Below are 15,471 nucleotides of genomic sequence, written 5' to 3'. Positions count from 1 at the left end.
GTGGATTCCTTATCAGCCCATCTACTTTTACTTTACACCATGCTACTTTAAAAAAAAAATGAATTATCCCCATTGGGGTAGGTCCCCCCAACCCCCCACCCTACTTTGTCAACTTACCTGCCACATTTAAATCTAATGGAAGGCCCTGCTGTGAAGCCTGTTAGTAAAACTACCCAACAAGAGGATTTCATACATTTGCAACTCCTAGATGGATGGTAATGTTTTCATTTTTGTAATGTAGATTTGGACATTCTTGCCACCAGTATGGAATATGTGTTTCAGAAACACAAGCAGCTTTCATCAGATTTGCATATAGGTTTTATATGTTGTGAGTATGTTGTAGGAAGTTTTTTTAAATAACATCATATGAGATGATGCCAGTGGAAATGGCAGAAAAGTGTCTGTATTGTTCACCAACTACACCTTGTTCTTACAAAATGTGGCTGTTACACATTCCCATGATGATGTCACTGACAGCCATCAGTGAGGAATGCCCCAACAAGCATAATACAAATTGCTTCCATTGTAATTGTTACAATTCCATTCTGACCACTTCGGTGTCCTAGTGGTTAGAGCGTCCGCCTCAGAAGCGGGAGGTCATGGGTTCAAACCCCATCCAAGTCATACCAAAGACTTACAAAAATGGTATTAACAGCTACCTCGCTAGACGCTCAGCATTAAGAGGTTAGTGTTAGGACTGATCTGCCTGGTGTCAGGATAATGTGACTGGGTGCAACATCATACTACATGTTTGCAGCATGATGCCCCAGTGCTATACATCACTATAAACTGCCACACTGCAGACATCGTAGCAATATGACTGAAAAATTATTCAAGCTACCTTAAAAATCCAATCACACACACACAATTCCATTCTACGATCCAGAACCAACACTAATTCCGTACTACAGTTCTTGCATTTCAATCCAATTTTGCTTTTGAAATGTAGTGCCACTCAATTCATAATGAACCCATTCATTTCAAACACTCGCAAATACTTATTATTCCTGTCTACAACTGAAAAATATCTATATAAAAAAACGTGTAACTGTGTTTTATGCAAGGGCATGGAGATGCACAAAAACTTGCACCTGAAGCTTGAATAAAACCCCGACTGTGGATAAGATTTTACCCATTGATTACCCCAGCTTGGGGATAAATTCCGACCATGGCGATTTATTATATATCCTATGACTGCTCCAGCTTGAGGGCAAAATCCAAGCACATCCCTAAAAAGATAACAAGTATAGCGGCTCTTTACCTTCTGTAAATGCCACTTGAGCTTCCTGATGCTGTTGTATCTGCCATTTGACAGAATCACGAATGTGGATATATTTCTTAATTGCCTCTAGTTGTTGAGCTAGTTTAGCTGTATGAAATTCCTTTGTGCAGACTCACTCATTATTAATATTACAACAGTGATTTAATTACACATCACCTGTCAGCACACCGATGATAAGTCAGTTATTTTATAACACACCAACAAGCTTGCCCCTTGCACCCCCCCCCCCCTTTTTTTTTATTTGGACACCTGTGGACATGAATCTGCAAGGCTCAAATTGTCATTTTTAATATAAGATCTCAACATTTTTAAGGCCTTAATTTTAAAGACATCCTTAAAACCCTCAAAGGGTTATCAACTGGATCACCAGCCTTCGTTTAGAGTAACAGCAAGTATATATATATATATTTAGGTCTAAGGAAACACAATAAAAATGTTTGATTTAACAATGACATATTTGCCTCAGGTCTGTGATCCTGAAGTGAATATTAACTGTCCATTTATTTTCTTGGCTTTTCTTTACTAGGAAATTGATTATAGAGATTTCTGCAATGGTGAAGGCAATGTAAAAATTGGTTACTATAACATACTTTTTACGCCATGTTTGAAAAAATAAATCCAATGGAAAGGTTATAGTCTGAAAATCTTCATTAAATTAAGTTAATATAGGGGAAAAAACTTTAAGAGTTCATAAATATTTTTCAGTGCTGAATAAAGATATAACATAACACTTTCTGCTGTGATTTTAATAGTTTCTGAGAGCATGACAAATTTCTAGAACTATAATGTATAAATGTTTTCAAAAGATTATATTAATATGAGGGAAAAATCTGTTATGAAATAAACCGACAAGATCTTGTATGAATTCATGTTATCTTTAAATATGATATTTGTGTGAAAATATCTGGAAGAAAAAACAAGACGGTGCCACTCACACATACAATGTGGTTGCCACAGTAGCCATATTAAGAAACTTTTTATCGCTACTTCTGAATGGATAATTGTGTCAGCGTGTCAACATGTGTACAAAATACTTATGTTGATGTCTAGCAGGTCCTGAATGAGAATTATGGTGCTGTACAGACATCCTATAAGGCCACCAATGTGGCCATCCTGAAAATCTTGGTATAACTACTTCTCCTGAATGAATCGTCATATCAGTGAAAGACTTCTTATGTCTAGTTGGACGTAAATGAAAATAGTGCCAATCTAACCTCCAATATGGCTGTTTTAATGGGCATCTGGAAAACCCCTTCCTTGCTACTTCTCCTAGATGGCTGGTCATTTTGACATTGTGCTTTCACTCGATGACCTATTTGATGTCTGGTTGGCCGTAAATGGAACTATGCATATGGTTTTGATGTCTAGTTGGTCCTTAATGTGGTTTTTGCTGCTCATAAACTTCTAATGGTATTATAGTTGGTTCCTTAATGAAACTGCTGTACAAAATTAAAAGGCCTTCTCACTTTCTATCAAATTGGATACAATTATCTTTACCAGCTAGGATTTCTTGATCCTTTTTTTTATACATCAACCCTTCGCATATGTAGTTAGCTAAAACAGTATTTTGAACAATTAATTGCCCTCTTGCAAATAAAATCCCAATTGCATGCTTTTACCAGTGTGAGAGCTCCTTATATAAGTAGCTAAGTATTCAGTAACTGAATTTCCACATCCACATGCATCAACTCAGAATTAAAAGTTGCAAAACATATACAAATTTGAAAATCTTGAGACATGTGTCACTTTGCATGGTGGGTGTTATGATTTAAATGCGACAAGGAAATTGAATTAGGGTTAATTTCTTTAAGCTGTATTCAATCATGGGGCCCTGGATTATAGAATGGTCTAGGCATACACATCACTAATCAACTCTCTCTAGTCCAACCAATGTGTGTATATGAGAAAGCTTGCCAGTAGCGTTATGTGTGTTGATTTCTTCCAATAAATATGTTGGCTGCCATGTAAAGTCTATGATGTCCTGAAAAAGGGTGTTAAGCTCCATACAAGCAAGCTAAACAATCAATGATATAATGGAACAGTAGACACCATTTTAGCTAAATATGCCAAGAATTGATTTAGAGACTTGGTTAGTGATGATGACTTAAAATTGGCAAGGGATTAAAAAGATAAAAGAAATGACCTTTCATGGCACTGTAATATAACAAATGAGGAAAAACAAAAGTTTATTGCATTTGAACCTTTTGTTTTTTCACAGTTTCAATTTAAGTCATAAGGCCCCTTATTTTGCCTTACCAAACATATAGCAAGTTATTACCTCAAGCCCTAGCACTAATAATGCCTCACAAGTAAGCAGTCTTTTATGAAGTCTCAGGTCTGAGTATATGTCTAGCAATACTTATGTCCAGTTTGTTTATAAAATTCATTCTCACATGGTACAGTTTTCAGAGAGACACGATAAATTCAACAAGTGTGGTAATGAAGGGACAGGCATTCTTTATTTATGCACACATCCCAAAGGGACATTGCTATGTTTGAATCAACACTGAACTGAAGAATGGAGCATCAGCTGCATCAATTAAAATATTGTGGCCCACACAAAATACTGCAAGGACTATAATCAATTTATGAGTGCAATGGGCATGAATTACTGTAGCAGACTGAAGGAAGTAATCCGAATTTATTAATATCTTGAAGCTAAATATAGTAAAGTTTTCATCTATAATCTGTGGAATCGTTTTTGCACACAGTTTGCAGGATTTGTCTTTGGGTCATCGTTTTTCTTTTTCTTCATCTTTCTAGCTTATGGTATCTTGATAAGTCTTATGGTGCCGTGCAACTGCACTTGATGATTACCACAGCCAGTGACATTGTATCAGATCTTCTGGGATCAGATGATTCAATGCAAATTCCACATAACCTATCACCATCCTCATGTTTGCCATCTGACTTACTAAGTTATTTTGCCTAAATAATAATAAAAACAATCTGGTCTGATGTATTGATAGCGTTCTGAATGACCATAATATATTCTCTGTATCTACCCTAGAAAATCCTGAGTGGATCGCTGTTTGGTTTTAATAAACCAAAGTAATCCAATGAAAGGCATTTTACAGACACAAGTGTCTGTTTCCTGTATGCAGTGATTAAATGATAGTATTATGTCTTTATTTTTTTAAAACTGATGATACATATGATCACCTTCAATGTGCAATATTAGTTATGTTAATTAACGAGTGGGCAATATTTGAATTTCAAAGATAAAAGTGTATGCCATGATCACTTTAGTAGGATGATTTGTCAAGTGAGGTTATCTTTTCTGTTTGAATAAATATTGTTAACTAAACTATTTTCGCAAGTTATGACATAAGAATGATTCAAAGAAAGAAAATTCATTAAATTGAACATATAAAATGTAATACTGCAACAGAGTCTAGATGAACTATTTCTTCAGAGACACAATCCAGACTCTGTGGCAGCAAAATTATCAAATAGGACACAACTAAGAGACAATCACATTTTCAGTCACAATGGTTTGACAATTATCAATGGCTTGAATTCATTGACTGTGAAGGCAAAGTGATTTGCAGTTACTGCAAAAAAAGTTCCCAAACTGTCACAGATTTTAAATTCTACCAGTGGACTTGTAAGTGTAACTGACAAATTCAGGATTTAATCAAGCAAGTCTCATGATAGTATTATACCTAATAAAGCAAAATGTAGCACAGTATATTCATGACACTTAGGCCAGCATGTACAAAATATTCCTGAAGTTACAGTTGCTAGCACTCCACTAAGAAATGTCATTTTATAATAAATAAAAATGTAATGGAAAAAAAATCGATAAAGTGATTGCACTCTTTAACATAGCCTACTACCTAACTCAATAATGAAAATGATTTGGTTCATTATATCTTTGTGTTTTATGGAATAAATGCATACATCTGATTGAATTTTAGGCAAGAGACTGAACTTTTGGGTTAAGTTAAAATGTATGTGGAACAAATGCATTTTCTAAAACTACTTGTATCAGTGTGCATTGTGACTTTTCTTTAAGATAACTCTAAATGGTGCTGGGTATATATCATTTTCTTCAACTGCACACTGTTGTCTTCCATTTGATTTGATGACTTACAGCTATACTGTCTACACAGTAGGCCTCAACGTCAGGAAAAATTCTGTATACTTCAGTTACAGCTGAAATAAATTTTGCATTAGTACCTGAATCAGACAAAAAAGGTTGTGTTCTGGTGTGTGAATAGAAATGGCTAAAAGTAATATAGACAAAAGCCATAAGAGTACACAAGTTACATATGAAAACCACCAATTCACTTGCATGTGTGGCATACAAGTTCAAAGATTTGCTTCATGTTTATTTGTGTACACACATTGTTCAACTCATAAGATATTTTAAGAGCTATTTCTCTGTTGTATGCATAATTCATTTACAAATGTGATTAGTGGGCCACACCGAAGGCCATACTGTTAGTTCACTTGGCAATATGGTAACGTCAGCTGAAAAGCATAATCATCCATTAAAAGAGCATTATGATATGAACATTAGGTATTTAGGACATATAGATTTTTCTTTTCCAAATGGAGTCCAAGTAATTATTGCCCAATCCAGGTATAATTTTGTACACAAGTAAAGAACAAAATAAGATAAATCTTCATTTATTTGCAATTGACAATACACTTCTTAATGAATATACACTTTTGCATTTATTTTGTATCACTTGAATAAACAATATTTCTTTCAGTTCATTTTAAACTTTTATTTTATATCACTTGAGTAAACAATATCTCTTTCGTTTCATTTAACACTTAGAAACAGGTTCTTCCAGTTACAATAATCAACTCTGGAAACAATAAACAAACTGGAACTTTTGACCTAATTATATTACATTTACTAGGGTTAAAACAATAAATTCCTTAACATAATAAATTAACAGTTCCAGTTAATCAAACACAAAATCATCTTTTATACAGGGTGTGAACTGTTAATATTTACAGGATAAAGCTTATAGTTTCCAAATTGATTGAAGCTTACATGTTGCAGTTGCTGGCACATATCTATTTCCAGCATGGTTTGCATACATTCCACCTTTAATAATTTTGTTACTTCCCTACCCCACCCCATTCAGTAACAAGTATCAAAAATCAGGCTCATTCTAAGGCAAAGTCTGTAACTTGTGTACCACAGTCATCAGAGAGACAAAGATGCAAAACTTTATGATGCCTGTCAAAGGAAGAAAACAGTTTGTTGTTTACCCAAGTTTTGAACCAGTTAACTTGAATTCTCAGACCATCAATTGCTACAGCCCCACTAATTACAATTGTTAGGGAATAATGAGAACTCACCTTCAGTTATCTGTGTATATATATAATTTTAATAACCAAGAATACCGGATGTCTGGGAACATTATAGCATTCAATGGTAACGTCAGAACTGAGATGAGAGAATTAAACAAGCATAGTACATGACATAATATATCCATAAACTATTGACTGGGAAAAATACTACAGAACACCATTTCTGCTGGCAGTAAGATGTTGAACCTATATGTCATAAATATCAGGTTGGACATCTAGGACCAGTAATATTCATAATGGGCAGTACCCACCCCCCACCCCCCAAGTGAGAAGGGCCTGATTTGTAATCTAAGCCACCCAACCTATCACAGCCTTTATAGTACTTGAAACAAATATTGAGTAATAGTAAAACAAACTCTGAAAGTTATTAAAACCAATTTGTTATATTTCCATAACTCTGCATAGTTAACTGTGCAAGCAGACTTAAACATATCAGTGTATGACAGTTAAATTGAGCTATAGCATCGATTAACAGAAGCTACGAATTCATCAACAAGCAGTGAACTATCATCTTCACAATAAATGTCAAACATTAGCATCCATAAGCTGTCAAGACAAGTTGTTACACTGGATATATAATCATCCATTTATTTCAAACAAGCTGTGAAAAACGAACCTCACGTCCGTTATATGTACGCTGGCCATTGCAAAGGATGCTTTAATAGATTAATGTTTATCGTCGTGTCTTGACAACCATTTTGCGCACGCACACCGGAAAGTCATGCTATATATTTGTTACTTGTGAACGTATTCGTGGGCAGTACGCTATATATTGTTCCCGTGGCCGTATTCACGGGCAGAATGCTATATGTTTGTTCTTCGTGAACGTATTTTTGGGCAGTTACTTTGTCATCTTCAACCTAAAGGTCAAAACTGCCCATGAAATTTATATATCTGCCCACGAACCGAAAACATGAATAGGACTATAACATAAGTGTATATACTTATTTTCAACATATACATAATTACTATGTAAGAAATACAACCTATGTATATGTATTTTGATTTGAAATGTAAACTATATCATGTCCTTCCCGTAAACCCACTTTCGGGATGACTGCCCACAACGCACCTAAAACGTGTATATATATATATATATATATATATATATATATATATATATATATATATATATATATATATACACACATACATATATACACACATACATATATACACACATACACACACAGTGTGGTCCCCCTCTTATACGGCGGCCCCTTCTGCACCAGGAAAGTGGCCTTATAAGACATTAAGCCAGGTGGCCTTTCCAGAGGGGTACTAAATTTTTTGTCAGAAGTATATGTAATTACGTAGTAAGAAAGGTGCATACTTCAAAGCACTTAATATCTTCATTTAATATCTTCATTTAAAAGTAACATTAATTATTGAAAGTTTCTTCTTGTTATAATAATATACTTATTTCAACTGAATATACTATTAATAGTTCTTATATTTGGCGTAAGCGTGATATGCAAGGTATTGTTGTTAAGCACATTGCAAAACCATTCAAAAACATCATTTAAATCTTGGTACATATATAATTCTCTTTCCATTCGCTCCATTTTCCCACTGCTGCTGAATAACCTTCTTATTGGTTATGACGTTGTTTATTTGAGTCTTTTCTCCATAAAATTGTTTTATTTGAGTTTTTTCTACATAAAATTGTTTGGCAAGTCCCCCTCCCTACCTGACCCGATGTCATTGAGTAGAATAAATGACTTTTTTCTAAAATAATACATCTCCATTTACAGACCTATGCACCCTCGGTATTTTTTCATATTTAGTAAGGGAAAAAATATCAAATACAGAAATACGAATTCAAGAGCTAAACCCGATTTTGTGTGAGGTAAAATACTGAAAATTTGTATTTGGCAATTACAAAAAAAAACGAAATGAAAGAAGTACGAAAATAAAGCAATAGCAACCTGCCGTAGTTATCTCTGTATTAAATAGAAGGGTCATGTGCAAAATGCTCTGCAACAGCGCACAGTGCATGTGTCGAGTTTCTTAGTCATTGCATTTGTAGTGTAAACAGCATCATGGCTGAGCAGGGTTCGGGAAATGTATTTGAAATGCTATCTGTGAGGAAGAGAGCGACTGAAGAAGAATTAACTTCAGTCAAAGTCATGAGGCGATGAGTACAGCAGTTTCTCACATCATACAGCAAGACCTGGTCGTTCATTTCTGTCAGCAGAAAGGGCGATAGCTATGCCTTCTGCAAACTATGTGAAACTGATATATCAGTTAGGAGTGGTAGCTGAAATGACATCTCTCACCACATAAAATCAGAGAAGCATAATGTGATTGACAATTATGCCATTCCTTTCAAATAATACAAAACGTTCAACCGACTGCGATGAACACACTCTGCGTGTGACTCATGTTAAGTTAAATGATGTGCGAACTCTTCGCTTACCACAGTCTGCCATTAGCAACAGCTGCTTCCTTGACTGATGGCTTCAGACTCATGTTTCCATATAGCAAAATTGCTGCAGGTATGTAGATTTTTATTTGTTTTATTTTATATTATGTTTATCTATTTTTATGACATTTACTTACAAATTCAGGCAATTATAGTAATCTTAAACCTTTTATGCATGTATTTTTACCAAGAGGATACATACACAGTTGGTACCAGGCACCTGTTAAATTTAATTCCAGCTAGACATTTGAATTTGCTAAAATTTACAAATTCTAAAATAGAATCAGTTTCACCATACTAGTGCGCCATTGTTTGAAGAGTTAAGGTGCGAACATCTTTACTGAACTAATTTGGATATTGTACAAATTACAATTTCTGTACTTGTGTTTCAGACAAGCTGTATGTTCTTTTTCTGGACTATACTATCAAGATGTTTGATGATGTCTCCAGTCAGATGAACAGAAGATACATGTGCTGAGAAAAATGCTGGTCAAGCAGATTGTGAAAGTTCTTGGTCGTTTTGTCAAACCAGCTACCATGTCAAGTTGTGTGTCTGAAGCTGTTGACTTCAAAAGCAGCTACAATTTAAAAGACAACAAGGACTTAGTCATAGGTGGTGCTGCCCGCAGTTTCATTACCGAACTCTGACAATAATGGTTTGAGGGACATGTGGATCAAGCAGTTCTAGGGAAATGTAAAGCTGTACTTAGAGTGTTTGCAGTTACCTGATTGAGAAGCTTCCTCTCAAAGAACCAATCTTGAGACATGCAGTTGTAGCCGATGCTTCTTTGCAACAGACAACCAATTTGAGTGATCTGACTTTCTTCCTGCATAGATTTCCAGCACTACGGCCTCCTGGTTGCACTATTGACAATGTTGTTGAGCAGTTTGCTATATATCAATATACAGACCTATCCTCCTGTACCAGACAAAGAATGGATGAAACCTGGGCTGCAGTTAGCAATAAGAAGGATGAAGAGGGGGCATTGTTCCTCAGTGAACTTTCAGTTTTAATGCTAGGAATATTAACCATTCCCCACAGTAATGCCCACTGTGAGAGAATCTTCTCCATATTGCATAAGAACAGAACAGAGCAGAGGTCATCAATGGGAGACAACACTCTAGAAGCATTGTTGCTTATTGAATCACTCATTTGAACAACTACAGAAGTTGAAAAGTGCCTACTATGAAATGAATAAGACAAGTCAGTGACCCTCATTCCAACATACCTGTAGCACTAAACTTGACACTGCTTTGCTGTAAACTTCAACATCTAAGCTCAATGCTAATGATCATTAATAAATTATTTTCAACTGTTATATGTTTCAAATATCATAAATATGAAATATTTTGCAGTATGGATCATTGTTTGTATTGACAGTTTGGTTACAAGATGTAATAAAGATGCATCAGTAATGTTGTGCGTTACTATTGGTGTGCGCTTGTGAAGAATACTGAATGCTTAAATGAAATACTGAAAATATCCCTGGAAATACTGAAAAGCATTGTAAGGGGGTGCACAGCTCTGCATTTATTTGATGACATGTCAGTGTCTGGTAATGATTTATTCAGATGTTGCTAACTGTATGCGATTGAATTATGCAGAAGAAGCTTCTGTTGAGTGGACAAAATACCTTCTTCGTAAAGGAAGCGATAATGTGTTGTCACATGATTTTTTGGTCCTTGTCTAGTACTTTGTTTTGTTCAAGGTCAAGGTTAATTTCTCTGTATGTGTGTGTTAATGAACAAAATCTATTTTTAGCCTATGCTGACCCTGTCATGATCTTGACAATTACATCTAATTGTAATCATCATAGAGAAGAACTCGACAGATGTGTGAAGCCCAAAACTCTATCATAACATTGTTGGGCCCATTTCCTGTAAATGTTGGCTTTTATAGACAATGATATAATATTAAATCTTACTGTTACATGTACTTTAGTCAACACTTCTTTCATTGGTTCTGGATACATTTGATAAAAAGTGGCTGCTCATGAGGGAAACATTTTACATTTTTGTACTGTTATGGTCATGTTAGAGGGATGGCTGTTCTTGAGGGGTACTTTTGAATACAAAACTCATTGGTGCCAAGTGATTCTGGCTGTAAGAACCGGGTGGCCACTGGTCAGAGGGACCATTCAAGAGGGGGACTACTATATATATATTACCTTCACATAATGAAATTGGATCCATGACCATACTTACCTTATTACAGGAACTGTGTTATATTGAAGGGCTTTTGTGTGAGAGAGAGCTGTAATTGGTAATTTTCATGTAATAGGTACTGGAAATGGAATTGCATTGGAAGTCTTCGATTCCTATGATCCGGAAGTGGAAGCATTGGCTATTGTTTTGGGTAAGTGCTTATATTATCAGGGTTGGGCAAAGTCCAATTCAGAGGAATGTGCAGGGAAGTTTATTCTCCCCCCTCCTCAAGATTGAGCCATATTTAGATATGTATCTTTATAGTCCTGTCATTTGCATATCCACTCCAACCTCAGGCAGTTAGATCTTTGGATTCTGCCTTGACAGTTTACAGTGATGCCTCATTACAGTGAAGTTCACAAGAGCAGTAAAGTGTATTGCCTTAAACTGGTGAGGTCACCTTAGAATGAGGTATATTATAGGCATGGCTATGCCATTATGGTGAAAAAAAATGTGAAAATAAGAAAACCAGATGGTGCTATATGGAGAGTCACATAGTAATTCTATCTACTTGGCCAAGGATTAAAATAATGTTAAATAATTAACCGGCATTGATAGACCTAAATTTTGACCATTGAATCATTGACCAGACCTGTGTTATTTGAAGGATCACAATATATCAAGCAGCTTATTTGTGGGGCCCTTGTCCTAATTGTTTCCATCAGACACTGTTGGAAGGGCACACAATTAAAGACTTGACCCTAAATTGAAATGCCGCTGAATTTTTGGAACATAAAATTGTGAGAATGAACACTTAGATGTATTTATCATAGCTGTGTCAACAGAACTGAGAACGGATTTGATATTTGATATGTTTGTTGGTGTTGTATGTTCATGCCATTCTTCTTCCATACATCAGTCAGCATATAAGTTTAGCTTTGTTACTTCATTGCCATGAAACTTTGTATCTTCAGAAGTCTTATTTTCCTAGCAAAGGTAGGTCTGCTTTAGGAAGAAAATAGGGACTTTTGTTTGACAAATGTTTGTGTTAATTTATTTTGACATGGATAGTCAATATCTTTTGCTGTCTAAAACTCATCAGTACTAGTTCATTTCTTTGACTGTACTAGTCCAAAACTCATCAGTACTAGTTCATATCTTTGACTGTACTAGCACAAAACTCATCAGTACTAGTTCATATCTTTGACTGTACTAGTCCAAAACTCATCAGTACTAGTTCATATCTTTGACTGTACTAGTCCAAAACTCCTCAGTACTAGTTCATATCTTTGATTGTACTAGTCCAAAACTCATCAGTACTAGTTCATTTCTTTGACTGTACTAGTCCAAAACTCATCAGTACTAGTTCATTTCTTTGACTGTACTAGTCCAAAACTCATCAGTACTAGTTCATTTCTTTGACTGTACTAGTCCAAAACTCATCAGTACTAGTTCATTTCTTTGACTGTACTAGTCAAAACTCATCAGTACTAGTTCATTTCTTTGACTGTACTAGTCCAAAACTCATCAGTACTAGTTCCTATCTTTGTTCTAGTCCAAAACTCAACAGTACTAGTTCATTTCTTTGACTGTACTAGTCCAAAACTCATCAGTACTAGTTCCTATCTTTGACTGTTCTAGTCCAAAACTCATCAGTACTAGTTCATTTCTTTGACTGTATTAGTCCAAAACTCATCAGTACTAGTTCATATCTTTGGTTGTAATATTCCAAACCTGTAAATAAAAGCCAATATCTTTAACCTTACTGGTCTAAAAATTGGCAGTACTAGTCCATAACTTGTCAAGCTTAACGTGTTTGTATAATTAGAGAAGTAATGCAAATGGCTTGAAATAAGTCTGTCAAAATTTTTACAAATGTGTTTGCATATTTGCATTGGTTTTCATATTATTTCATCCATTTTGATTCCTAACATAGTGTTTTCATTATTCTTTTAATATATTTTATTATTTGCTTTGTTTGTTTATCATAATCAATAAATTTCAATGGAAATTTGATGACAGTTTTAACTTAAGTGATCAGCTAATCTTTATTCCACAGGCCAAAGACAAGCGCATTCAACATTTAGTGTCCATGCTAATGGTAAACACCTGAAGTACTCCATCCTATTATTGAGCTATGGTTTCTTTGGGGATGTGATATACAATTCAGAAACTAGGAGGAACCTCGGGAGAGCTAGATATGCCTGTAGGTACAGGTATACATTTATACATGCTTGATATTACAACAAACATTGTATTTGAAAGGCTGACACAGATCACAAGCTAAACAGAGGTGTAATGACTCGTTTTGGCATCACAGTATTTTCTGTGATGATATACTGCTGTTTTACTGCTGGAGTATTTCAGTATGTATTGCACTGGGAGTGTAACAATACAACTGTACAGAAGTTCATGAAAGTGTTGTATCATGATATATATGTTGAGAGAAGAAATAAAATTGAAGACCATTATGTCTCACATTAAAAGGAGCACAGTTATATTGTGAGTTATTACCCTTCTGCTTAACATTAGTTCATTCCGTTAGGAATTTACTTGGTATTTTTTGGGATTGGACTTTTTTAAATAGCTCTCATTAAAAACCCTCTGCAGTTTCTAAAAGAGATATTTGGAAAAACTGTACACTTAACCCAGTAAGCATTTGAACTAATTTCGATGTTGGTATGAAAATTGGCATCTGTGAACTGGAAGTTATTATTAGATGAACATTGTTTCTTGCATATTCTCTCAATTTCTGAAGTTGTGCTTACTTTTTTTGCATCTAAATCCCATATCATACCAAAACCCTAAAGTAAGTCTTTCCCTCAGACTGGTCTTGTTATCTTGTAAAACATGGTATAGATTGCATCGCACTGTTAAAATAATTAGTGATGCTGTGTAAATTTCTGCTAACTGACAATTTTTGTTTTGAAAAGAATTTTATTTTGTAATTAAAACATAAATAAAAAAATAAAAATTAAAAAAGTGGCCATTTATGTAATGGTGTAGTTCAAGTAGTTTCAAACAGACTAAATCCATCATCATTATGAGACCCTACGAACAGTGCATATGTTGAGAACATCAGCATTTCTGTGTACATTTCAGCATGTTAATGTTTCAGTTTGAGTATTAGATGCAAAGAATGTAGGTATAGATTTAAAACCATTTGTGAGAAAATGTCTCATTTTTCTAGTGCAGACTTTAATACCAGCATATATATGAACCTCCCATGTATGCAAAATTGTTAGTGATAAATTTAATATATTTTTCACATTTGGATTAAAGTTTTGCATATTTATGGTAATACTGCCAGTGATCACATGACACTGAACTGCTTAAGCAGAACAAGACAATGTAGCTGCTAATTTCACCTTTTGATCCAATTAGCATGGTTGGCTGGCTTCATTGTTTGAAGTTTGTCAAAGTATATTATACTGTGTGTGTGCAAATGTAATTCTGAAAAGATTAAGGACCTCTAATTGATTATGGTTGGGTTACTAAAGAGCTCAATGGGCATAAAACAATATCTTCCATGCATGGTATGTTCTGCTTAAAGTTGTCATGATTGATTGGAGTCTGTATTTTGTATGACTGAAAGTAATTTGGACAGGGTTAACGATGTTAATTCATTAAAGTTGGATTGATTAAGAGCTCAAGTGGCATAACATTGGATTGGTTTAACCTTGGTATTTCAAGTTTTGTTGAGATGTCTAAGCGTACCAATGCCAGAATACCAAAATCCATGCAACTGATATACCACATGAAATTCAAGTTAAATGCCTTATTGCCAAACATTTGGATTTTGCTATTGCCAGATCTGCATTAGTGGAATGAGTGTAGGGAAACATTAAACATTAAAAGTTGGAAAGAAGAATCACTTCTTTTGAATAAAATAGTTACTGCAACAAATTTTTATCTCAGCAACAGAAGTAATCATTTCACTTCATGAAACTGAAAAATTGTGCTGTATAGTGTTTGTATTTGGTGTAGAGTTAAAGCAGAAAGTTTAAAAAGTGAGAAAATTAAACATTTCTGCTTGTATATTAACACACACACACAAACACACAGTATAGTTCACAACAAACTTAATCCTTGCCAGTATGTTTGTTTGAGAAAACTACCAAACTTTGGCACTGCAGACATAATGATATACAGTGTAACTGTGGGCTTGTCTCTAAAGGTAATGTAAATTGATTTCAAAAACTTCTTGTATCCTTTGTTTTTAAGAAAATATTCGGTGTTGCGTGTTTAATGAAGACATGATAGGTTATATCCTTTTGAGGTGATT

At 34.7% G+C, this 15,471-nt stretch overlaps 1 protein-coding gene across 20 annotated transcripts in view; it reads left to right on the top strand.

Moving 5' to 3' along the window:
* Positions 1-15,471, top strand: part of LOC149807659 (ceramide kinase-like) — a 116,066-nt gene that overhangs the window by 78,842 nt on the left and 21,753 nt on the right. For 19 of the 20 annotated variants that reach the window (XR_016423289.1, XR_016423287.1, XR_016423284.1 and 16 more), the window contains 2 exons: positions 11,323-11,397; positions 13,246-13,396. Coding sequence is in view for 17 of the 20 variants with exons in the window: in XM_089969304.1 (XP_089825430.1) it covers positions 11,323-11,397; positions 13,246-13,396 (226 nt within the window). In the remaining 3 variants the exon portion in view is untranslated. The remainder of the gene's footprint in view (positions 1-11,322; positions 11,398-13,245; positions 13,397-15,471) is intronic. The other variant, XM_089969379.1, reaches the window with a different exon arrangement.

The sequence above is a fragment of the Sinohyriopsis cumingii genome, chromosome 1, assembly GCF_028554795.1.
Source record: "Sinohyriopsis cumingii isolate HCF-2022 chromosome 1, ASM2855479v2, whole genome shotgun sequence".
In the NCBI taxonomy this organism is placed as follows: Eukaryota; Metazoa; Mollusca; class Bivalvia; order Unionida; family Unionidae; genus Sinohyriopsis; species Sinohyriopsis cumingii.
This window is presented reverse-complemented; position numbering and strand designations above follow the sequence as displayed.